This window comes from Pseudonaja textilis, chromosome 1 (genome assembly GCF_049901715.1).
Source record: "Pseudonaja textilis isolate UNSWEBS1 chromosome 1, rPseTex1.2, whole genome shotgun sequence".
NCBI classification, from domain to species: domain Eukaryota; kingdom Metazoa; phylum Chordata; class Lepidosauria; order Squamata; family Elapidae; genus Pseudonaja; species Pseudonaja textilis.
Window position 1 is genome coordinate 228,567,938 of NC_141990.1, and position 24,348 is coordinate 228,592,285.

General features: G+C 38.4%; 3 protein-coding genes across 8 annotated transcripts in view; 2 read left to right on the forward strand and 1 right to left on the reverse strand.

Annotated features, from left to right (window-relative positions):
* Nucleotides 1-236: 236 nt before the first annotated feature.
* CIMAP1A (ciliary microtubule associated protein 1A) lies at nucleotides 237-8,208 on the forward strand. Its single transcript, XM_026706513.2, has 6 exons — nucleotides 237-346; nucleotides 1,778-1,975; nucleotides 2,987-3,088; nucleotides 3,859-3,980; nucleotides 6,143-6,280; nucleotides 8,001-8,208. Exons 1-6 carry the CDS (start codon nucleotides 238-240, stop codon nucleotides 8,076-8,078), a joined length of 747 nt encoding a protein of 248 aa, XP_026562298.1. The 5' UTR covers nucleotide 237; the 3' UTR covers nucleotides 8,079-8,208.
* Nucleotides 8,209-9,674: 1,466 nt separating this feature from the next.
* On the reverse strand, nucleotides 9,675-13,305 carry BET1L (Bet1 golgi vesicular membrane trafficking protein like). 3 transcript variants are annotated; one of them, XM_087919376.1, is made up of 5 exons: nucleotides 13,253-13,305; nucleotides 12,777-13,153; nucleotides 11,896-11,987; nucleotides 11,645-11,701; nucleotides 9,675-10,654 (listed from the first exon to the last, which is right to left on the reverse strand). In XM_087919376.1, exons 2-5 carry the CDS (start codon nucleotides 12,793-12,795, stop codon nucleotides 10,487-10,489), a joined length of 336 nt encoding a protein of 111 aa, XP_087775502.1. In that variant the 5' UTR covers nucleotides 12,796-13,153; nucleotides 13,253-13,305; the 3' UTR covers nucleotides 9,675-10,486. The 3 variants fall into 3 exon arrangements, with proteins under 3 accessions (XP_087775502.1, XP_026562500.1, XP_087775487.1); XM_026706715.2 differs by lacking the exon at nucleotides 12,777-13,153; XM_087919361.1 differs by lacking the exon at nucleotides 12,777-13,153 and having other exon boundaries at nucleotides 13,154-13,305.
* Nucleotides 13,306-13,388: 83 nt separating this feature from the next.
* Nucleotides 13,389-24,348, forward strand: part of RIC8A (RIC8 guanine nucleotide exchange factor A) — a 35,327-nt gene continuing 24,367 nt past the window's right edge. Inside the window, exons 1-3 of one of the 4 annotated variants that reach the window (XM_087918553.1) lie at nucleotides 13,393-13,660; nucleotides 21,923-21,990; nucleotides 22,202-22,383. In XM_087918553.1, the coding sequence (XP_087774679.1) occupies nucleotides 22,300-22,383 (84 nt within the window). In that variant the 5' untranslated portion in view covers nucleotides 13,393-13,660; nucleotides 21,923-21,990; nucleotides 22,202-22,299. Of the gene's footprint in view, nucleotides 13,665-21,922; nucleotides 21,991-22,201; nucleotides 22,384-24,348 lie in introns of all 4 variants that reach the window. The other 3 variants (XM_026706708.2, XM_087918583.1, XM_087918641.1) reach the window with 3 other exon arrangements.

Genomic DNA, 24,348 nt, shown 5'->3' on the forward strand with positions numbered 1-24,348 from the left:
ATTGTGTAATCTTAAATACTTATATAGGTAAGTTCAATCTAGAAAAATCAATATACATTCTTCAGGGGAAAGTGTTTAGGAGTCAACATTTAGGGACAATTTATTTTTGCCCGTTACTGGAAGACTTGAAAAATTTGTTGGCAACAGATTGTAATGGAGAAATCTATCTACAATATGGGACTGCTAAACATTTGTTCTGTGTTCTTCATTTCTCAGGTTTTGGAATAAGTATCCACCATGAGCCAAGGAGGTTGGATAGGAACATGGAGGCCTCATCGTCCAAGAGGCCCAATCATGGCCCAGTATACCAGTCCTGGTCCCAAGTACTCCATACAAGGAGCAACAGGTAAATAAACAGAAATAAAAGTGTTCCATCAATTAAGACTTTAAAATACAGTCAGTGTTTTTTTATATATTTATTTATCATTGCCATTTACAGCAGACCCCACTCAAAAATGTCTGGATAACAATGTAAAACATCCAATAATAACAATGAGTAGAACTGATTTTTTTTAAAACAAAACCAATTCAACATGAAAAGAAATCACAATATACCCACATGTATTCTCTTTTGGAAATAGTTTTCTGTAATGATTTTCTGCACATTTCAACAGTGTTCGTACAGAGTGCTCCTTACCAGTTAGTGCCTGATGTGTCACTATACTACTTGCTTGATGCTGATATTTGATTTAATATTCTATACTTATTATTTTTATGGCTTTTAAAAAATGTAATACGTTGGTGTTTTTCCCCTGATTCAAAATCATCCTCTCAAACTCCAGGTTTTGACATTAAGTCAGGAACATTATAACTCTTAAAATTTAGATCAGCCACCTCTACCTCCACAAGTGATGAGATTGCAACACCGAGAATTCTCAGTCAACACAATAGTTGGCAAAAGACAAGCTTTTGAGTTGGAAGCATTTAATCTTGGTTCCAGATTGGTGATGCTGTTGAGGGTAGATCTGCACATCCAAGTTGCGCCAGCATGAATTCAGACTACTAACTGTTTCTCAAGGGCAGCCATGGATGAGGCCATCCTTTCCCTGCCCCCCTACCCTAGCCATCAGGAAGATAACCTCAGCCATCCTGTGCTGCACATCAAAAAATTTCAACTTGTATCAGCACTGGCCATGCTACTCTGTTTATCTGTTGTGCCTCACTTCATTGTAGACAAATATTGCATTCTAACTGGCCATGAGGTGCTATAGGCCACAACCATTCTTGGCTTGGCACTTTCCAGATGAATTTCAATCACAATTCCCAGCCAGAAGGAAATTTTGGGTGTTGCAGTGCCAGTACATCCTGACAGTTGCTAAATTGGGGAAAAAATTAGTTTTTCAGAACAGAAGCCTAGGTTTGCCTCTCATTTCTGTATTGGATTATAGGATATCAGGAGACAGTGATTACAAAGTTTGTGTTAGTTGTCATCTGAAGAGAAGATGCTAGGATGATACAACTGAATGCGAAATTTCTGATGACTAAGTCAAGAATCTGATTACACCTTTTCTAACAAATTTATTATTAAAAGGCATAAGCTTTCATGAACTGCAGCACATAAAAGCATTGGATGAAACTCACAGGACTTAGGCCTTTTAATAAAATTTCATAGTTAGGAAAGGTGTTAACAGACTCATTTTTTGCTACTATAGCCTAACACATCTCTCATCTAAGGGTTTCTTTGATTGTGGTTGGGATCTCCTTGCAAAGGGAAAATATTTATCATTTTAGGAGGTTTTAGGAGGTGACATGATGCAACTCTTCCCCCCCCTCCCAGGTTATGTATCGCACATTCCCACCAAAAGGAAAGCGCCTGCCTACAGTATGTATGGTGCAAAGCCTCTATCTAGTAAGGACAATGTTCCAGGTCCTTACTATGTGCAGGGGACTGTGACTAATAGAGGAAAGAAGACTGGTCCTGCTTATTCATTAAGTGGGCGAACTGAATCGAAAGTGGAGACTACCCCAGGTCCTGGTGAGTACCAAACTTCTATCCCAAGTATATAAATCAAGGGGATTGCCTCTTCCAAGAGCTCTGAATTTGAAAGATCCCGTGTGGTTAGATAGAAGCAAAAGCCCGTCATCACATGTACAAAAAAAGGAATTGATGTTATCCTACAGTTTCATCATGCAGAACTGTTAACAAGAAGGCTTTGTTAAAAAATAGATCTTGGTGCTTGAAGAACTGACTTTAACCTTCAGACAATAGTCATCTTTAGATCAGATCAAATCAATCAATCAATCAAATAAATAAGCAGGCAAGCTAGTATACCTGGATTATAAGAATGGGCATGAACAGCCTGCTATTTATTCAAAATGTGAATGTTCAGATTGACAAATCAATCACGTTGACTATATGAGAACTTTTTTGTGTACACACATGCACAGATACCTTTTTCTCTAGCTTACTGCTTTGCATGTTTTTTTGCCCTATGTACAACTTCTAAAATTCTAACCCTGTTCCTATTTGCAAGCAGAATAAATGGTGTCAAGATTATATTTTATCCTGTAACTACCTTGGCTCCTGGTGGCCAAGAAGAGGTCCATGTCCTAGCAACAATACAGAAGTGGTTTACCATTGCTTCTTCCAGAATGGTTTATTTTTCAGTAGCCCAGTTTGGCTTACAGCTCTGGGATTTCTTGATGCTTTAAGTATAATTCCCAAAGCCATTCAAAAAAAATGGCCACTATATTTTTAATGGGGGGGACACTCAATAATTAATCATACCTGAATTATTTACTTTATTTTCAGGAAATTTGAAATTAAATCAAATTAAATCAAATTTATTTTTGCTCCATTCCCACCCCTCAATTTCATGAGCCAACCCTATCTACTTTTTAAAAGTGTGGTCTCTGATCTAACCTCAAAAAGGAAGAACAATACCTGGTCCTGAACAAAATTGCTCAGTCCTACTTTAAGACATGCAAGGCACAATGAAAATGAAGTTTAAATCTAGTTTTCAGCAATGTTGTCTGTTTTTCCTAGCCTGTTACTCACCTGATAAGGCAAAAAAGGTTATCTATAAAGCTGCCCCCATGCATTCCATGGGATATCGAACTCATGGAGGAAAGGTCGATAGCACACCAGGTAAGTCCGATTCCTTCTGTTTGTTGCTTGACTTTGCTATTGTTTGAAGGAATCATACCCAGATCTTGTTAATTCACAATTCAGAGCAATATTATTTAATAAACTGGGATGAAGCTCAGTTCCACGCAGGTTTCCTTGGAGGAAAGCCCAACTGATTTTGATTATGTATAATTGAACCGAAGATCATAGAATTGTGATTCTTCCCACTACAAAAGATTTTTTTTCTCATTGAGGTAAGCTTCAGTTGTGCCTGTCTCTGTTGCACTATGTCTATCCACAATTTATTGGACCAATTGTGCAGCTGGAATGTAAACTTGGTGGGAAATTGATTTAAACAAGAACACCACCAACAAAAATGGACATAGCTGGGAAAGAGCCCTTCATATCTCTTTAAATAATAAAATTCAGACATTGTCTTTGGACATGAAAGTATTCAAAAATCATTTGTGATGTCTTGTGATAATTTGACATTCAAAGAAAAATACCCAACTATTCTCTTGAACAACCTTCCATAGTCTGGGTAATTTGTGGGTTCAATTTTCAGAATTTCCAATCAGCAATGCCACAGGAAAGTTTCTTCGATGAAAATTCTGGGAACTGAAATCCTGGAACGTGTCTGGAAAGTGCCAGAAAGTGGAAGGCTGTTCTACCCAAATCCTAGTCTAGACAAACTCAAAATAGCACTTCGAAAATCAATAATTACCAGTCTCTTTCTCCAGGATTGCCAGAATTCTCACTCTTCATTTTGGTAATATTCACATTTTTTCCAGGTCCTAACAATTATATGATTCCAGAGGTCCTTGGACCACACTCAGTGGCTACCTCAGGCAGCCCTTCCTATTCTATGACAGGAAAGAGTAAGCTTGGACGTTTTGATGAAGACCTTCACAAGGTAATCTGTAGACTCAATTCTTATTTTGTTGTATCAGACTTTGTAATTTCATTACCACAATGGACAACCTGGAAACACATTTGGCTTTTAAACCCAATGTTTGTGATCTTCTGCTACTTACAGTTGGGCAGCATAATGGTTACACTGCTGAGTTGTATTTACCTCTTACCATTGTCTCTATCTTGATGGAGTCAAAACTCCATCCAGATGACTAATAGAGGAGTGATAAAAAGCTCTGTTGCAACAGAGAAGTTCATGAGTATGGTGGCAAGATACCAGAGAACCTTGCTTCTTGAGAGAAGAAGCAAAATCCTAAGATCTTGGGGCAGGACAGTGAGGGAGTTTCCAACATTATGTATCCAACTCTTTTCACAGCGTTTCCCCTGAAACAGAAGCAGAAGTGATTAATTAGGTTGTCATCTGAAGTCCCATGGAAGCCTTAGGACAGGGCTATCCAACATGTGGCTCACGGGCCAGATGCGTCACTACAAAAGCCCATGCCCAATTTAGCAAAGAGGAAAAAAGTCCCAATAAGTCACGTGACACAGCCGTGACAATGTGAGTTTGACACCCCTGCCTTAGGACATCACTGATTTCAGTTTATATATGGAAAAGGGGTCTATAATGCAACCCTAAAAACATCCGTTCTCCAAGCTGGAGATGGGACAAGGGGAGAACTGCCTCTAGTTTGCATCCTTCACCCAGATACTGAACTCGAAGTACAGCCTGAAAAGATTATCCATACTGCCAAAAGTAAAGACATCCTGAACTGATCTAGCTGTACATGATTTGTTTTAATATTCAATATTTGGTACTTTAATTATCTGCGTATTGGTGGTTGTTTGTGTAATTCACAGCTTATTTTATATATATTTTTCCTGTATGCATGTGTATTGACCTTTGAGTCAATCTTGACGCCTGGCGACTGACTGGACAAGTCCTTGTGCAGTTTCATTGACTGGATTGCCTGTTTCCTAAGGATGAGAGAAAGTGACTATGCCAAGGTTACCCAGCTGGCTTTATACCTCAAGTGGGACTGGAATTCATGGTCTCTTGGTTTCCAGCCTGGTGCCCTAATCATTATACCAAACTGGCTCAATCCTATTTTTATTTGTATTTTGTTCATTAAATCATTAATATGAAAATGGGGGGAGGGATGTTGTACTAGTGAACATATTTGGAATTCTGATACTTTTGCAAAAGCAGCTACTGGGTGAAAAGTTTGCCCAGTTACAAAATGGCTGCCCTACAGACAAGATTTACTAGAATGCTACCAGCTACCCTATCTCCTACTCCCTACAGGATACTCTTTTTTTGGCATCTTCTTATCTTTTTCTGTGTGGGAGTGTGGGACAGTAAGATTTCTAAGCCAAATTCTGGACTGCAGCTGCCCAGCATTTTAATCATTTAAGAAAGTGTTTGGGACCCTCTTGAAGACACCTGGACAACAAGGAAGACATCTGGGGGTCATATATAACTTGAGTCTTTTGATGAACAATCCACAACTTTTAAAATTTGTACAATTTAAGTCATAACTCATGATTCACATACATAGCTAAGCTCTGCAGGCAGGAACATTATCTCTCCACTTGCTTCTTGAAGCATTCGGAATACGGTACTGTTCTACTTCATAGATCTTGGCTATGTCTTTCTCTCTCTTATCCACATACTCTTCCATCCAACCCCAACAGAACATAAATGTGTCTCCTAACAATGACTCTACAGCTAGTCTTTAGGTTACAGTGGCAATTGGGACCAAGATTGCAGTTGCTAAGTGATGTGGCCATAAAGTGGATTGCATCACTTAGCAACAGCAAATTGAGACAGTCCTAGTTGGGTTCAGATGTGTGGGTTGTTAAGCAGGATACCTGTGAGTGCAGGGAAGCTGAAAGAGGGAAGACTTCTTTGCCTGTATTCTGCAGCTATCTGAAACTTTCCCCAATACTATCAGATTGGTAGGGAAGCTGTATTTAATCAAAAAAGGCTAGGTAAGAACATTATTTAAATTAATAAAAAGAAAAAGGAACAAAATAATTCCTGACTATGCACATAACTATGATTCATGAAATGTGTAATGAGCTGCCCAGTATTTCTAGAAGATGCTATATGAGCTATCTAAGTTCCTTTTCATCTTGGGGCACTGTGTGGTTTTTCCTTTCTAGACCCCAGGTCCAGCAGCATATCACAAACCCAGTGCAGATATCTACAAAAAGAGTGCACCAAAATATACCATGGCAGGCCGTCTCAAAGATCACAAGACTGACAAAATGCCTGGACCTGCAGAATACGAACTGGGAAAGGTGAGAAAATTAATTTTTTTTCCCAGAAAAAAAGAAAAAAAACCTTCCCACCTGAAAAAGTGTTACTTAACTTTCACAAGGTAATGACATTTATTAGGGTTAAATTGTATGGAGGGAAGAATGTTGTATTTGTTCTTGAACAATAGAAGAAGCAAGAAGAACGTTGCGCAATATACTTCATTTTTAAGAATTCAAAAGCTCTGTGCTTACCTTCATCTCACCAATATTCAATAAATATGATCTTTTGCTTTACCCTGCAACATTTGTATAATCCATGATCACATTCCAATAACTTGTTACATTAGGAATGAAATTGGGCATTCATTCTTCCTAACCTTTATCTTGCCCCAAAAGAAACTTCCTGCTTTCTTAAACTACAGTTGACTGTGATATTCAAAATTCCAACTGTAATGTAAGCTCTTCCCACAAACTAAGATATAAATCTGTAGCTTTTAGTTCTAATCTAAGAAAAGTGCTGAAAAGCTTTCTCTGGCCACGCACCCATTGCCCCATGCTGTCAACAAGTCTGATCATGTAAAGAAAGCCCATCATATTGAAGCATCAAAATATAGACCAGTGTTTCTCAACCTTGACAACTTTAAGATAGGTGGACTTCAATGCTCAGAATTAGGTGTTGAAATCCAGCTATCTTAAAAGGTGCCAAGGTTGAGAAATGCTCATCTAGACCGTGAGTTTTGTAAAGCCTAGATTTTTATAATCCAGACATGATAGCTCAAGTCCAGGACCCCAAGAGGAGTTATAGAGGAAGAAAGGTATTGAAGGAAGAAGGAAGCAAAGAATGGAAGAACTGACATTACAAGGACTGCTCTCCCCTTCTTTTCTATTGCCCTTTGACTAGCGTATGCGCTGCTGCTGGAATCCCTAGAGGCTCCAATAGCTTCTTCAACTGTTTCTGCTGATTGCTCCCTTTCTTCTTCTGGCTCTTTTTCTACTAGCTTTTGAAGGGATGCAGAGAGAAAGAATAGGCATGCCACATGACATTCCTCTTCAAATTATATCCATGGAATCTCAAATGGAGAACCTAAGGTTCCATGAGACTTAATGGGGGTTTCATAGGAGACTAAAGATAAAAACAAACAAATCCTCTTCACTCAAATGCAGCTAATTTTCTATCCTTACCATGCTCTGGTTTCTGTTCAGATAGTATATCATCAGATGTGTGCCTTTTAATCAGAGGTTCTGAGTTTTTTTAAAAGGCAACTAAGTTTTTACATTCTGAAAAAGTCTGCTGTACTGTAATATACCTCCACGGATTCCATTATCAGTTTCAGAAGTCCTCTAGATGGCAGCAAAGAGACATAGCCTAGGCATAAAAGAGGGATACTTTTACCTGGCTAAGTGGGGGCAAGAAGTTGAGGGACATGGGTGGCTGAAGGTGAGGTCCCTCATGAGGCTCAAACCTAAAGCAGCTGTATCAGCAGGAAAGAATTGGCTGTGCATCCTTTTCTTGGCTGCACTCAGCAGTTAAAAGTCAGGATTGAGAGGTCATAGTATTTGAGACCTCTCCCTTGGGGACCCCATCTGCTAAATGGGCCTTGGTGTCTACCACTACTACGTTTGCTATTATAAACTAGTATATTTTTCTTATTCGAAGAAAATGAATGCTATTAAAATATACTAATTTTACTATACTAAAATGTACCAATAGCCAGAAGACGTGCCTATTTTGCTTTACCTGTTTTCATCCTCCTATCTCTAGATATCTTGTGCTCCTGTAATCAGTTTTGGAATCAGACATTCCGATTATACAACCCCTGTGATTGTGGACGTTTACTGACTTTGTCCTCTCTGCAGAAATCACATTGGTTTTTCAACTTGTTTTTATATCATGTTCCTCACGTTTCAAAGCTACCTGTTTTTAAAACTTCAAAACCAACTAACAACTGTTTCATGTTTTATAACCACCTGCCTGGAAGGACTATCACAAATATTCAGTAACCAGTTATTGTTTGAGACTGATGTTCTAATCTCTCTGACAAAAAGAATGTGCCACAGCCACCTCTTGTGATGAAGAGAGCCCATTGCAAATTTTGCCCTGCTGAATATATGCCTAGATTCTGACACTATTAAGAGACCATGGTGTCATTTTCCAGAAATTGGAATTAGAAATGTTTTATATTATATTTTTTGTAAAAACCTACTTGGATTCCTGCTTCGGAACTATTTCACAGAACTTGCTATTCTTGTAGTAAGTCACATAAAAATATTTTGTATATCACTTTACTATCTTCATTTAGAATAAATAAATTGGAAAGTCAGTGTTTACTTTGTCTTTTTTTCAATGAAAATTAATTCTCCTTTTATAGTACACAATATGGAAAATAGAGAGGATGGCTGGCTGGGGAAGTCTGGGAGTTGAAAGTCCACTCATTTTAAAATGGCCAAAGTTGAGAAAAACTGGCCTAATAAATGCTCTGGGAAAATTGGGAATGTTGTCAAATGATTGAACTGACTTTATTTTCAAATTTAAACGTGAATGTTACTATTTCAATTGTGAGATAAGTTATATTCAGATTCACCTACAAAAGAATATTCACTTGCTTCAGGTGAAAAATACATGTGCAGGAAGATTCAAAATGGATCAGCTCTGGATATCCTGTTCTATTCCCCCCCAAAAAAACAAACAAACAAACAAACAAAAAAAACCCCACCTATGGAACCACATATGATGGCAAATTGTATTTTGGAAACCAAAAGTATTAATGAATCAGATATGATATAAAAATCTTGTGTTGTACATATAGAGTTCTATTCAGTAGACAAATACGCAATTGACTTTGTTACAGGTAGTCCTCAACTTAAAACCTTTCATTTAGTGACTCAAAGTGATTCAAAGTTACAATGGCACTGAAAAAAGTGACTTATGACTGTTTTTCACACTTACAATTCTTGCAACATCTCCATGGTCACATGATCAAAACCTGGATGCTTGGCCACACATATGTATTCATGACATTGCAGTGTCCTGGGGTCATGTGATCAGGTTTTGTCATCTTCTAACAAGCAAAGTCAATAGTGAAGCCAGATACACTTTATAACCATGTTACTAACTTAATAACATCAGTGATTCACTTAACAAAAAGAAAGATGATAAAATGGGGCAAAACTCACTTAAGAATTGTCATGCTTAGCAATGGAAATTTGGAGCTCAACTGTGACCATAAATTGAGCAGTACATGTAATTGTCCATACTATCTAGGCTTAAATGCTGCTAATGCTTTAATAATAAACATCAGAAGCAAAATATTGATTCTAGCAAGATGAGAATCACTAAGCAATCATTAGTTGTCAAAACATCTCTATAACTACAATGAAATCCTATGCATGTTATTCAAAACTCTTATTGGATTCAATAAAATACAATCTAGGAAAATATGCATAAAATTTTGAATTTTTAATCTAGAACAATACATCAAATTAAAAAAGAACCTTAAGGTTGATTTGGATAAAGTTTAAAAAATGAAGATACATTAACATACTACATGGTTAGAACAACTCAAAACTGGAAAATCAGTTAAGGGATTAATTAGAATGGAAAAGGAAAAAAAGCAGAAATAATGTGGTCATATATTCAAGGTGTTTTCTATTTTGTGAGTGCTTTAAGTTGAACTCTGTTCTTCTACACACCACTTTGAGAACTAACAAGCAAGGACCATTGTTTATAGCTGCTGGTTTATCTGAAAACAAAACAATAAAGTAATTTTGCTTTAAGAGACATTCCAATGTGACAAGACTACTTCTCAAAAATGCACATATTCCAACATCAGTCTTTTAAGCAACACTTTTTTTCCCAATTAAAATGGGTATTAGAACATTTTTACTAAACATTGTCAGGATTTTCCTGCTGAACCATAAACTGCAGAAAGCAAATCACCAATATGCTTCTTCTTTCACCAAGTAAAGACAGCAAGCTAATACAAGGGCAGAGGGAAAGAGGCTTCATTTCAGTGAATTGTGTTGCATTTGAGCTTTCAAGCAGAGAGGGACAACATCATATCCCCTTTAAAGAAAAAAGATGAGTTCCGAATGGAGAGATCATGCTGTAATCCATAAAGGAGCTTCTGGGTTACTGTGAAAATTTAAATAATCCTTCCCAAGATATACATCTGAAGGTCATCCACAGCTCTGTTTTTCATTACCACTTTTTTCCTTCAACTAACATCCAGTACAAAACTTTAATTTCCCTCAAGTTCGTGCTCTTGTTACCAAATAATACAAGATGAAGAAGACAAGAATCAGTCCACCAGAGACATAACAGAGAAGCTTGCGGTTGTCCCTTCCTGACCGAGTCATAGTAGAGAAACGCTTCACGCTTCCTGTGAGAAGACCTGTCACACTCATAAAATCAGAATCCTAAAACAAACAAAAGATAACTGTAATTATAGGATATCCCATTGCTCTAAAATAGCCAAGAAAATCTAGAATCAATCTGAGAGATTTTTTCATTCCCATTTAAAGAAAAGATTAATTAAAACTGTTAAATATTTGAAAGGGAAATTCTATCAACCATCTTGTTCTTTTTCTTCCTTACTCTTCGGGCTGTTTTTTAGAATTGTGTTTTTATTTCCTTCATTGTATTTTGAGCAACCTAGTCATTCTTCAGTTGAGCAGCTCTTAGATCAAATCAATTAAATTGTAGACATACAAAGCATACTTCTTACATTGGCAACATTCATAATGTGAATGTTGCCAATGAATTACGTGTCTGAGATCCATCATTAGTTTTTATTAATAATGAAAAACTATTAAACTTATATCTTACAAACAGCGTGATGAACAGAACATATCATATGCAAAAATATTACAAAGGATAATATAAAGTAAAAGCTAACGTGCATGAAATAGCAAGCCACAGCTGCCATAACTGGTTGTGATTTACCAGCATAAGAAACCTATCATTACAGACCACTTGTTATTTTTATAATATGCAATAGCCTACATATGGTTTGTACTTGCATACATAGGAAATCCTTTTGAAATTGACTTCACCAATTTGACGATACAAAACAGATCCATTGCTGATACCAGGAGACCAAAGGTTCATATTTGATTTCTTTTGAAAATGTAGCACATGCAAACATACATGCCTGGAAACTCCGTGGCAGGATAAAATACATTGTTTTGTTTTTTTTTGCTTTGGAATGAAGACAAAATGACGAAAGTTGCCAAGAAGAAAGTTTAGTAGTAACAACTTCCTTGAATGTGATTGGTATAATCTTCAAAATCATGTTTTCATATAACTCAAATGTATTGTATTACATAACTCATCCCTCATAGGATGAAAGCACAAGTATATGGAAGGTTTCACTAATAATTCCACATGAATCGCATATAGTTCTTTACCATATTATTCAGGTACTGGTTTTCATCGTCAACATCTTTGTCAATGTCCAATGCAAGCTAGATTAAAAAAAGAAGAAATTATTGTTTTTAACATTCTCATCTTTGACATATTTTAGTAATAATATATTTGAAAAGAATTGATCAAAATTACAATTTACATTTCCTCAATAGCAATATAGGAAGAAAATCTGGCATAGAGAACTCATTATAATAAATTAGCAGTGCAAACTAACAGTGAGTGAGCTACCAACCGATTTTAGCCGGGTGACTTTAGAGGCCAGATTTTCTGTCATGCGCTTATTTTCCACATCTAACATATCATCCACCGCATTTGTATTTGGACCTGCAAAAAAAAAAAAGAGCTGTAACTTGAGAACAGCTAAGAATACATGTAGGAGTTCATAGAAAAGGACAATTAGTGGGTTACCTACAGATCTCTAGAGAATTTCCCCCATACAGGGATCATTTCCCCCAAATTTGTAGCAGAATACCTTATGCCACCAGACTTGAAATTTTGAAATTGAAATTTTAGACTAGACAACCTAGAACTATGCCGCCTTCAGTCCAATCTAAGTATAGTACATAAAATTATCTACTGCAATGTCCTACCTGTCAATGAATACTTCAGCTTCAACCACAACAATACAAGAGCACACAATAGATACAAACTCAAGGTAAACCACACCAAACTTGATTGCAAGAAATATGATTTCAGCAACAGAGTGGTCAATGTCTGGAATACTCTGTACAATGTCTGGAATACAGAGTCTATCTGACTCTGTGGTTTCTTCCCCAAACCCCCAAAACTTTAACCTTAGACTGTCTACTATTGACTTCACCCCTTTCCTAGGAGGTCTGTAGGGGGCATGCATAAGTGCACCAACATGCCTACCGTCCCTGTCCTATTGTTTCTTTTTTATTCATATCCATTTCATGTATTCATAACCATGCTTATACTTATACCTGATATCTAATACTTGCTTGACAAATAAATAAAATAAAATAAATAAATAAATAAAATTTCAGGTTCAAAATGTTATTGAGCTGGCAGAGTTCAAAAATAAATAAACTGTAAAAAGACAAAAACAATTAAAAATGGCTATGCCAACAAAGCCTACCCAGTTCCACATACCAGTGTATCCTATCACCATTTCATATGGTCTCCTGCTTGGGCAAAGGGTTGGGACTAGAAAACCTCTAAGGTCCCTTCCAACTCTGTTATTCTGTATTTTACTATTGCCTTTCTTCAGCCCCAACTAAGGTCTTTAAGTGAAAGCAGGAAAGCTGGCGTGGTGGGCCACGGAGAGAAGAGAACAGAGAAAGCAGCTGTTGTTCCCGGCGGACATTCTCTCCTGCCTGCCAGATGTTCCACGAACGACGGTGCCCGTCTCCATCCCCAAAAGGTTGAAGTTAATGCGAAAGGAATGGAGAGACCTCTAAGCAGAGGACGGCTCGAAAACACCCCTTCCTTATTTTGCATCCCTCTCCTCTTCCAAAACTAATGCACACCTGTCAAGGCAATGAAGAAAAGGAGAGCCGCGGCATTCACTCGCTCTTCGATTCCCCCCTCCCCACCCCCGCATCTCCTCCTCCTTTTTCTGCACTCACCTCGGCCCCAGTCCGCCATGGCCGCTTCCTGCCTCCGTGTCCCTTCGTGTCCTGCTCCGCCCCGCGAGAAGCGGAGATTTGTTTTGGTGCGCGGGAAGAAGGAGGGCTCTGGGCTCGGCTGCAGCCGTGGATAGGTCTTTCAGGGAAGGCGGGCTCTTTGGCCTAGGGAGCCTGACGCTGGCGGGGTATTGAGCGTTGCCGCTGCGTGTGAACCAAGGGAGGGCTAGCTTGTAATAAGGAAGCGGGCGCGAGCGCCCAGACGAGCAGGGCTGAGAGCGACACGGCAAGTCTACCGCGCTGAACGCCCGTTCGTCTCGGGAACCAAAGGGGAAATTCCCCGCTGGAGCGCCTTTGGAGTCTCCGCCCCAGGCAGAGAAATGCTGCGGGCGACCTTCTTTATTACGCAACGTAGGTAATTTCTGCTCTTGGGGGCTACAGGGAGGTTTAAGTGTAGTCTCCCCCTTTCTCTTCCCCCACCACCTTCCCAGCGTCGGTGCCGTCAGGCAAGAAGAGTAAGTAGCAGACGCTGGGATTGTTAGCGGTGGACTAAAGATGAAACGGTGACCCACGACGCCTTGACCCAGTGGCTGACCAACCAATTAGAGCCGAGCGCACGGTGCCGACTCAACCTGGCATTAATTGGTTTGCGGTTCAGTGTTGGTTTAAAAAGCCTTAGTTTGGTAAACCACGGTTCAGCTTCCCGGGGTTTTGGCAAAATGTGCAAACCCAGACATGAACAAGGGTTACTTTTCATGATTTAATGGCAGAGGAACACACTGTTCTGGTATCAGCTTTTTTATTGAGGAAAAGGCCCTTGATTAAACATTTGCATTGGAGTTTAGTGTGTGGGGGTGTGGAGGGAGGGGAAAAAAGAGGACATGCCGCAGTTTCAATGGGGCATCTTTTTATGGGTTGTAAATTGGCAAAGGTCCCATTTCCCATCAGTGGGAGAACTTGAAGCGGCTCTCTGTGTAATCTCCATGCTCAGGGAAAGCTGGAAAACCTCTCTGTTGCTTTCCTTGAACACTGCAAGCTAATAATATCCCATATTTGCATGTTTCTTGTAGTCACATTTGTCCTGCATTATGCAGATAAATCAAGAGATATTTCCTTTAGGAAAGTGCAGGTATATAGCTTTGAATGCCAAACCTGTCAGCTACTGCTTTGGTGTGGAAGTGCAGAGTCATAATTGTACTGCTCCAATTAGTTCCATCTAGGAAATTTTTGAGCATAAACGGAGTGACCTGACAGAGCTCCATAGGTCAACTCCTAAAATTATCTTCCCTTCTCATTTCTTTGCCCTTACATGTTCTTTTTGTGCTTTTATTATTGGTGAAAATAGTCATGGTCATCCTGGAGTAAGTATCTTTTGGCTGCTTAGAGATGACGGTAACTTTGATGGCACACAGCTAATTGATAAAAAAAAGTCACAGCCTAGTTTACTAAACGTGCATAAAAAAAAAAAGATGAGTAGTTTCACATGTTTAAGGTGGAGGAATGGCGGCTCAGCAATTAAAGACCCTGAGCTTGTCAAGCACCATGCAACAGAGTGACCTCCTGTTACTTACTCAACTCCTGCTCACCTAGAAGTTTGAAAGCATGCATATGTGAATAGATAAAGAGGTACCATTTCAGTGAGAAATAACAGCACTCTACGTGCCTTGGCCACATAACCACAGAAAAGGTATTCAGACAACACTAGCTCCTTGGTTAAGAAACGGAGATGAGCACTGCCCCCTGGGGTCAGAAATGACTGGATAGGGGAAACCTTTACCTTTACCCATGTTAAGGCATTATTATGATAGAAATCAAATGCAATTTGCTTCTCTCACTGGTAAAGCAAATCTCTTTTGGAATATGTTGGCCTGCAGAAGTCCTAACTTCTGTTCCCAATATTTTGTTCTAGTTGCAATGGTGCTTGAGAGTTAGATGGTTGACTGATGCTCTTTTACAAAACTACTTGCGAAAGTGCTCGCAATAAATATATGTTTTAGCCTAGCAAGCAAGAATGCCCAGGTGTCACATGCAAATGTCATAGTACAGCAGTAGCAGGTGTGTTGCTCAGCAGAAGGGGAAAATAACTGTTGTCAGAGCCAATTTCATTACAGTGATTTGTAGATTATGCGAAAAGCATCATCAGTGGTTTAAAAAACAAAAAGATCAAACACTTATTCAAACATGAATATATTCAAGAGGCCCATATTCCAAATGTTAGGTAGGATTAAATCTGTTTTGAAAGGGATGTTCACAAGTTTTAAGGGGTGAAATGGATGCAAGTATTTATACGGTATTTATATTACCTTTTAAAAATCCATCTTCTGCCCCATTCCAAAAATGCAAAAATGAATATGAAGGTCACAAAAGGAATGCTAATAAGATGTAGCTTTTGCTCCTGTAAATAAATTATTTCAAATAAAATGCTGAAGTGACTTTTAACGCATAATCTGTTACTCTGAACCTGTCTTGATTAAAGTTATTTTCAAACTTTAACAGAATCACAGAAAGGAGCTTTTTGTCTTACTTGCATCTAAGGTAGAAGGAAAATGATTCTGTTGGGATCAAAAGAAAGAGGAGAAATGATAGGAGACAGTTTCCTGAAAAGGATAAACATTTGCAGAGACAAGGCTTGCCAAATTCAGATGAATTGTTTTGGAGATGCAGTGTTGCAATAACACCTAAAATAATTCATTGTTTAAAAAGATCTCACATTCCCAGAGATGTGGCTAGATTTGGGGGCATTTCTTCACCAATAACTAGATACGGGTTATAAGGAAGATGATATGAAATGGGGACGTTCTTGTTTGTGATGCTTCATTCCTATATGTAAGTGGACTCCTTTATGTAGTTGGGTAATTACATTTGAACCTAGTGTGACCTATAGCCAACATGCAATGTGGATGAAAGGTGGTGGAAGTGAAATAATGATAAAATGGATTTTCTCCTGTTCATACTTACCAAAAAGGGATCAGTTTAAAAAAAGCCTTGCACAGCATCAGACTACATCGGCAATTAATTTTCCCCAGGGGCTACATGAAAAACTGGGACTGTTGTGCAGGACCGAACCAATAGTGCTGTGAAGGTGTGAAGGCACCCACACATGCACACCCACATAAATTGAAAAAAGAATAGTCACCTTCAAAATAAAAGCAATGCAGTGATATTGTGTGCATTGCTTATACTTATTTGCATTTGATTTCTAATTTCTGATTGACTTCATGTGGGCAGGACATGAACAGCCAAAGGGCCAGATGTGGCCCAGGGCCACAAAGTACATCTGCACTACATAGTCATAAGGTAGTAGTGATTCTGGACTCATTCTGCTAAGAATTTATATCCATGTCTTTACAACATGCACAGGCAATCCTTGACTTACAACAGTTCATTTAGTGACTGTTCAAAGTTACAACGGTGCTGAAAAAATGTGATTTGTAACCATATTTCACATTTACGACCATTGCAGCATCTCTGCAGTCATATGATCAATATTCGGATGCTCGGCAACAACTGACTCATATTTATGACGGTTGCAGTGTCCCGGGGTCATCTGATCCCCTTTTGTGACCTTTTGACAAGCAAAATCAATGGGAAAACCAGATTCACTTAACTGTGTTATTAATTTAACAACTGCAGTGATTCACTTAACAATTGTGGCAAGAACGTTCATAAAATGGGGCAAAAAATAACAAATGTCTCAGCAACAAACATTTTGGGCTCAATTATGATCGTAAGTCGAGGACTACCTGTATGTTCTGTGACATGATTTTGACACAATCAATGCTCACATATCCTCTGTGTCAGGGCTCCAACAAATCCCCCTCATTCAAAGCAAAAGTCTCTTGCCGCATCTCAGAAAAAGTAAATTGGTTTATTAGAAATTGCCATGTTGGCGCGTAGCTGGGTGCAGCTGGTACTAAATCACATCATACATTTCCCCCTTGACCCTGGTCTTTCCCCCACCCTCTGGATGTGACTTCTCCAATAGGACACATCAGTCTCCAAGAGTCATTCATCATGCTCTCCAATAACCTTCTTATGCTCCAGCAACTTTGGGCTACTGAGGTAATTATCTAGGCATTTCAAGAATGCCTTGTTTTCCCCCACTCCCTTTTTCTGGCAGCTAAAAAGACCAGAGGAGTATCTTTAGTTGATACTCTGAAGAATTATAGTCTGGTCTCTAAAGCTAAACATTCAAGTCTTTATCTGAACTCTTATTCTTTTGGATGCCTTCTCGTGTACTTAATGCTGTCTCTGAATCAAGATCCAGTTGGATACAGCTACTGACAGTCTGTTCAGTGCCCTGATTTAGATTTTATTTCTATGTAGTTTTGTATGCATTCTTTCCCTTGGATAGCTGTAGAGCAGCTGCAGCTGTACGAAAGCTTGTTAAAGGGGAGGAGCTCCCTAGAGGTCAATTCTTTCTTTGCTATAATTTCTGGATCAGTAACCCTGCATTACAATTCCCCACTGCTCCGTCTGTTTTTCTGCTAGTGAGATAATCCAGGAGAAAGAAAACAATACCAGTGTCTTCTCACTCGAAAATTGCATTAGGAGGATTGAGGGAAGACAGGATAGTTGCTTCATTCAAAAAATGAAGCAAAAATCTTGCTAAATAACTATGTACACAAAAACAGCAGTGCTATAAAGAAGGTAACTTTTGCCTTTTGCTTCTAATTAGCTTTATTCTTAAATTTACAGTTTTTAATCCAGGACACTGGTGCTGGCAAGAATGGAATTTAGAGTGAGAAGGTGTTTTGTCTTTTATTCTTGCTAGTTAAAAATACTGAGTGTATAAAGAGGCTATTTGCACAATATATTTTAAATAAATTATCCATTATGCTGAGAAGAGTGGATGAATGGGTGGTGGTGGAGTGTGTGAATATTTTCAAAGGAATCTAGATATTGAATTTTGAAGGTGTCTCACTATGTCAGTAGCAGTAATACTGCTCAATGGATCTAAAACAGACCTCATTCTAACCTTACAGTTTTCTAATTTGTCAATTCATCTCTGTGTAAAGTTCTTGTCTGTTTTGCAGTATTCCACTATATTCAGTTTGCAAATCAAAATTTAAAAAAACCAAAACAGCTTTTTTCAAAATGTATATTTTTTTCAAAAGAAAATCCAAAGTGGTAGAGTTATAGGTGACTGTTACAGATTTAGTGGTAAAATATGCCAAGTGCACTTTTTGTCAGAGTGTCTCAGTCTTGGTTCCCAACATTTAAGATGAAGGACCTTGGTTCACCATCTATTACAACTGTTATCCTGAAATTCGTAATGAATTCTACGACTTTCAGGATATGAGTTGAGCACAGGGGTACTTGTACTAGAAATAAACATATCTATAATCTATTTGTTGATGTGCATAAAAAAACCTGGGTCAAACATGTAGAGAGAAATAGAATGGCTTTGGTTTTTGATGAATAATAAGGCTAAATAAATGAAGTACAATTTATATATTGGTATGTAATGACTTATTTTGTAGCAATAACAATAGCTACAAAAACCCTGGCAAAAAAAAAAAATCAGAAGGAGTTGAGTAGCATGTTTTCTTATTAGTAGATTTATAAAAAGGAATCATCTCACTTCCATGAGACGAAGCTTGTGTCTTTTAATATTCATTAGCCAGAAAAAATACAGGTAGTCCTCGACTTACAACAGTTCATTTAGTGACCGTTTAAAGTTACAACAGCATTGAAAAATGTGACTTATGACTGTTTTTCAAAGTTACAACCTTTGCAGCTTCCCCTGATCATGTGATCAAAATTCAGATGCTTGGGTTCATACTTATGACACTTGCAGTGTCCTGGAGTCATGTTTTGTGGCCTTCTGATGAGCAAAGTCAATGGGAAAACCAGATTCACTTAACAACTGGGTTACTAACTTATAAACTACAGTGATTCACTTAACAACCATGGCAAGAAAGGTCGTAAAATGGGGCAAAGCTCACTTAACAAATACCTTACTTAACAACAGAAATGTTGGGCTCAATTGTGTTTGTAAGTCGAGTTGTAATTGTGTTTTGCTCCTCCCCTAGAGTAAGACAGCTGTCCTCCTGGTGACTACACTGGGTCTCTGTTTCCCCAATTCCACTAAAGGGTATGAATTTCATCATGGGAGTTTTTGGTCTTTTGGTCCATGTGAAGAAAAGATTGAGAATTACCGCTCCACAAAATTCCCTATTTTTATGCTTTAATCTGGTTTAATAATTGTGCTGGAGACTTTTCAAACCCCAACCATAATTCCTAAAGGCTATTAAATTGATTTCAGAGGATTTAGAAGGCAAACTTGTCCCTAATTTCTGATAAGTAGGTCAGAAATGATTTGGATGACTCAAGAAAACAATAATAACAGAGCAGTGAAACACCAACATTTAAGACGATGTACAGGGATAACTTTTCTTATCTTGGCTGATTATAATGCCTGGGACCATACTGGAAATTTTTTACAGTTATACTTGTTATCAAATCAAAACTGTAGATTTGAAAAATTGTAGTGAAATTGTGTGATCATAATTTTTTGTAGCATTTAAAAAAATATGCTAAATTAGTTACAAATGCCATAAGTTCTTTCCTCATGATTTTAGGGCTACAACAGCCAATTCCAGTTACACATTATTGGCTGTATGTAGAAATTACTTGTGCCGGGTGGGGAGGTATTCTATATAATGTTCTCTGCACAGAAAAAAATGACTACAATAATCTGATTTGTTTTTTTTTTTAAATTTCAAGCTCTCTGCTGCATGTTTATAATATGAGGAGTAGTCAAATGTTGTTGTTTCTTTTAAACAACTCTGGAACGAAATGAAGCATTTGCAATTAGCTTTGGGAAACCTTTTGCCAGAACTGCAGATCCTGGCAGTTGCTCAGTGATACACACATTTTGGCACATTATTCCTCTTCATTTAAATGTTATTCCATGCTATTCTTGAAATTTGCTCATTAAAAACAATCAGTTTACTTATTTTAAAGACACTTCATCATTTCTGTGGCAACTAAATTGCCTGGTGTTTTCCTTAACAGATACGTAAACTGTGAAGGACAGACACTTTAGAAAGTGAGAAGTGACTGAAATAGTAGCATTCATGATATTCTGGGAACTGTTATTTTCAGTTTTGGTTAGTACCCAACAAATTTTTTAATAGTTTCTGCCTCCCTACACAGAGAACTAGGGAGCACTTGCTAAAGGCCCCTTGCTAGGAGGTACAGCATGAGGGGAACCACCAGATCATCTGTAATTCCTGTCCTTTGGAATAGTTGCCTCCTGAACATGGATGTCCCATTCTACAAGCAACTCATTAGATGATCAAAACATGGCTCTTCCAGAGGGTCTCTAGGGATTAATGTTACACAGCAGCACCATTTGCCAGAATTGCATAATTTTAAATTTTGACCTCTAATTGCTATGAGTTAGTTTTCTTCTGACACTGCATTCTGTTTTTGTAAGCCATCTGAAGCTTGGTTAGTCAGGTAGATAAGTAAATGAAACATGTACCATGTTCAGTCCCTCATATCCCTCACTATAAAAGAATAGTTTCTATATAATGAATGATCTAAATGTTTTAAAAGAAGGTGCTCCAAAGTGGTCAATATTGATTCCCAATAGACATTGGGATTGTCCAAGGTGTTATTATTTAATCTTTAATTTGATTCACAGACTGGGACTGGTAAAGACTTAACAATTCAGGCACTAATCAAGGATCCTGTTAAGGTTACATCTAAATATACAAGCAGTTCCGAGTAGAGTGGGGTTTTTTTTGGGGGGGGGCAAAGTCAGAATATTCAGTTCTAATGTTCAGGATCTCCATGTATCTAGGCAGCAGCCCTTTGGATATTGCTCCACGGACTCCTAATACTATTGGTAGAACCATTGATTTCTTCCTCCACATTTGCTCAACTTTAATGTGTAAATCACAATATTTCGGTTTTTTTTCTAGCTGTTTCTCTTCAATTTATGCATCACCTGTTATTGTAATATCAATGTACCAGACATTTTTCTTTTCCACAATAGTGGTGTTAGGTGTGTTATGGGCCAAATGTCTGTCTGTCTGTTATTATTATCCATAGTACTATTAGTTAAAGCAGTGTTCATTAAATTATTTTCATATAATAAATATTTGAGGATTGGTGAACTTCGTAAAGGGATCTGTAAGCTGAAGAGTTTGAGGGGCCCTGATTTAAATCATAAGGTTCAACATTATGATTGTGGCAAGCTCTTCTAACATCTGCCTTGATAATGTGCCGATCCCCTTCCCCTGTCACAGTTGTTACCATCACATACTGTGACATGCACTGTGATTAGCATGACTACTGGAGGGATACAGACATATATCTGCATTCTTAAACAGCTACTGTCTTTGTGACAACATAGACCGAATATTGGACCTAGGGATGTGGAGAACTTGGCAACCAAAGAGTTAAGGCCTTAGGGTGGAAAGGTTACCCCCACCTCATGTTTTCTAAGCAGTATCAGAGATTTGAGTCTGAGGGATGAGTCAATGTGAGAGATATTCTGATTGGTGAGCACAGCTTTAGTATGCTTTCAGACCTCCAATGTTTTTTCACCAGAAAATGTATTGCCATCTGAACCCAGCAAGGAGATATGGGTGATTTTGCTGGGAGTGCATCCTTTTATTATCATAGGGGAATTTCTTTTCTTTTGTTTTATATTTACAGAGAGAAATTAGGACAATGGGTGGAGGAGGTGATTTGAGGAGCTACATCATGCAGTTATCTGTTTTAAGGTAATCCTCGACTGACGGAAGGGGAGGCTAGCTAGGTAATGCTTTGTTCAAAGGACATTTATTAAATGCGGAAAAGCCCAAAGAGGAAGAGGATTAGTGTGTGAGCAAGATAGCAAGCTACTGGCTGGTTTTACTAGGAGCTTCCATCTGCTTTGTACTTTGGCATCCTGGAGTGGCTAGGCTCGCTAATGTTCCTCCCTCTTCTCATCAGCTGTTTAACAAGGACTCTTTGCATCAGTAAATATCCAGCCACGCCACAAAGCCTTCTACTACATTTAACTGCAGTCGGCCCCGTTCCTCTGGGCAGACATGACACTCCAAGCTGTGCTAGAGACAGTAGAAAATGGGAAGCAAGATACTGTCCTTAAGGTGCTACAGACCTACAACGAGGAGGTGAGTTTTCATTGGGAATTGTGGCACCCTGACGGAGTGCTGAAGAATTCACATTGCATGTTTTAATGATGTTCTTGTGATGCTCCCTTCAGTTTTATTTGCCTGTATTATTGGGCAGTATATCCTTGTTGTTAATCTTTTAACCTAGCCATTTGGGTTTTTCCTTTCCTTTATCGAAAATGAACTGAAGCTGGGATACAACAGTCAAAGTATGCTCTTGTGAGAGAATGAATCATGCCAGAGAAATAGTGGGGAGAACATTTCAGATGAAAAAGGAAAAAAAAAAATACCTAATTGACAGGCAGGTGTACGAAATCCACAAATACACAGTCCTAGGAAATAGTGTGTGTAAATAATTATGTTGATTATTACTAGTTTAGATAAAATCTATCGTAACCTTGGAACTTTTCATATAACAACTTGATAAAACAAAATAAGTGGTTGTGATGAGGCTAAGTGTTCATACTTAGTCACCCTTAGACTTGCTTCAAAACGTTACACAACCTGAACTATGTCCTTCAGTATTAAACATTTCTAGGAACTTGAAATCAAACTAATAAATATGCAGTTGGGAATTGATTTATATTTGATTTTATCATGGATACTTTTTGCTGTATACATCTCCGTGACTTTCTCTGCAACAGATTTTCAGAATAGCTGCATGTAATACATGTAATCCCAAATGTTATTTTCATAGAGGAGAATGAGAAGGAATATGAATATCAATTGGTAGGTTGCATTCTTTTCATACACATCTATGAAGCTGCTATACAGGTAGTCCTCAACTTACACCTAAGTCAATAAAGGGGATTTATGATCCGGATTCAAAGATCCAATAATCAGGTCCCCTGTGATGACCCAGGGTGGGATACAGAATAAACACAGTCACAAAAACAGGTGAAGCTCCTTTTATTCCTTCACTTTGCTTCAAAGCTCCAAACATTGACTGGAGACAAAAAAACTCCCCCACAAGCAGTTCCATTTAGGAGGAAATGCCGTTTAAACTACAAATGCCTATAAATTGTAAAGAGTAAAAAAAAACACAAACCACACTGAAGCAATTAAGAGAGCCAGGCAAGATAAGGGCTTGATGATGTCCACAGATATCAGAACACACACTGTGAAGGACGCCAAACTCAGAGAGGAACGAGAGACGAGAGATATTTCCATGCTTTGTTTCCAGCACTGGCCCATATGCATGTCTGTCCTTTTAACCAGTTCTCACAGCTGCAGCCCATGAAGAGGATCAAGGCCCTTTCCTCCCCCGTAGACCATGCCATTCACGTCTCTCCTTTCCCTCTCCTCCCTGCGTGCCCTAGGATGGAGAGGGGATGGGCCTGAGTCTTCCTCTGACTGCCCAGCTGGTCTCTGCCCTTCCCCAGCCTCCTCCACAACCTCTGGAGCCACACTTCTACTCCCTGTCAGCTGTTCCTCGTCGGAGTCAGTCTCTAACAGGGGCACGATATCCCCTTAATAATCCCGTGACTGAACCACTCAGTAACAAAGCTACATTTATAATCGTTTGTAGCATCCCACAGTCAAGTGACTGTATCTGACAATGTTTTGCCAAACATTTTTCACTTTGGATTTTTGGCAAAATGGCGCCCATAGCGAACCATTGGTTTGCTTAACAATTGCAGCTTAACAACCGTGGCATTCCCTCAATGATCATGGATTCACTTAATAACCTAAGTGATCCGGTTAACAACTACGACAAAAAAATAATAAGATCAGGTTGGTCATATGACTGTCATGACATATGACGATAATGGGCAGGCTCTATTATGGTTGTATATCAAGAACTATATACAATATTTGGCTATTGTTCATCAATTGAGGAGGTCTCTAAAACTTCAAGCAGACTTTTTGATATATAGTTGACCCTAGAACCTTCCCAACTGGAAATGCTGTGAGAGAATGAGCTCTGCTATTTTGACCTGTCCAAAAAATGTTCAACCATGAAGT

Bases quoted from the DNA above. Each gene is read 5' to 3' on its own strand.
- BET1L (XM_087919361.1), bottom strand. From the start codon at position 13,271: ATGGCGGACTGGGGCCGAGGTGAGTGCAGAAAAAGGAGGAGGAGATGC. The intron at 11,702-11,895 runs GTTGGTAGCTCA...TTTTTAATCTAG, and splicing joins AAGTCACCCGGCTAAAATCG to CTTGCATTGGACATTGACAA. The intron at 10,655-11,644 runs GTAAAGAACTAT...TGTTTGTTTTAG, and splicing joins ACCAGTACCTGAATAATATG to GATTCTGATTTTATGAGTGT.
- CIMAP1A (XM_026706513.2), top strand. From the start codon at position 238: ATGAGCCAAGGAGGTTGGATAGGAACATGGAGGCCTCATCGTCCAAGA. The intron at 3,089-3,858 runs GTAAGTCCGATT...CATTTTTTCCAG, and splicing joins AAAGGTCGATAGCACACCAG to GTCCTAACAATTATATGATT. The intron at 6,281-8,000 runs GTGAGAAAATTA...TCCTATCTCTAG, and splicing joins CAGAATACGAACTGGGAAAG to ATATCTTGTGCTCCTGTAAT.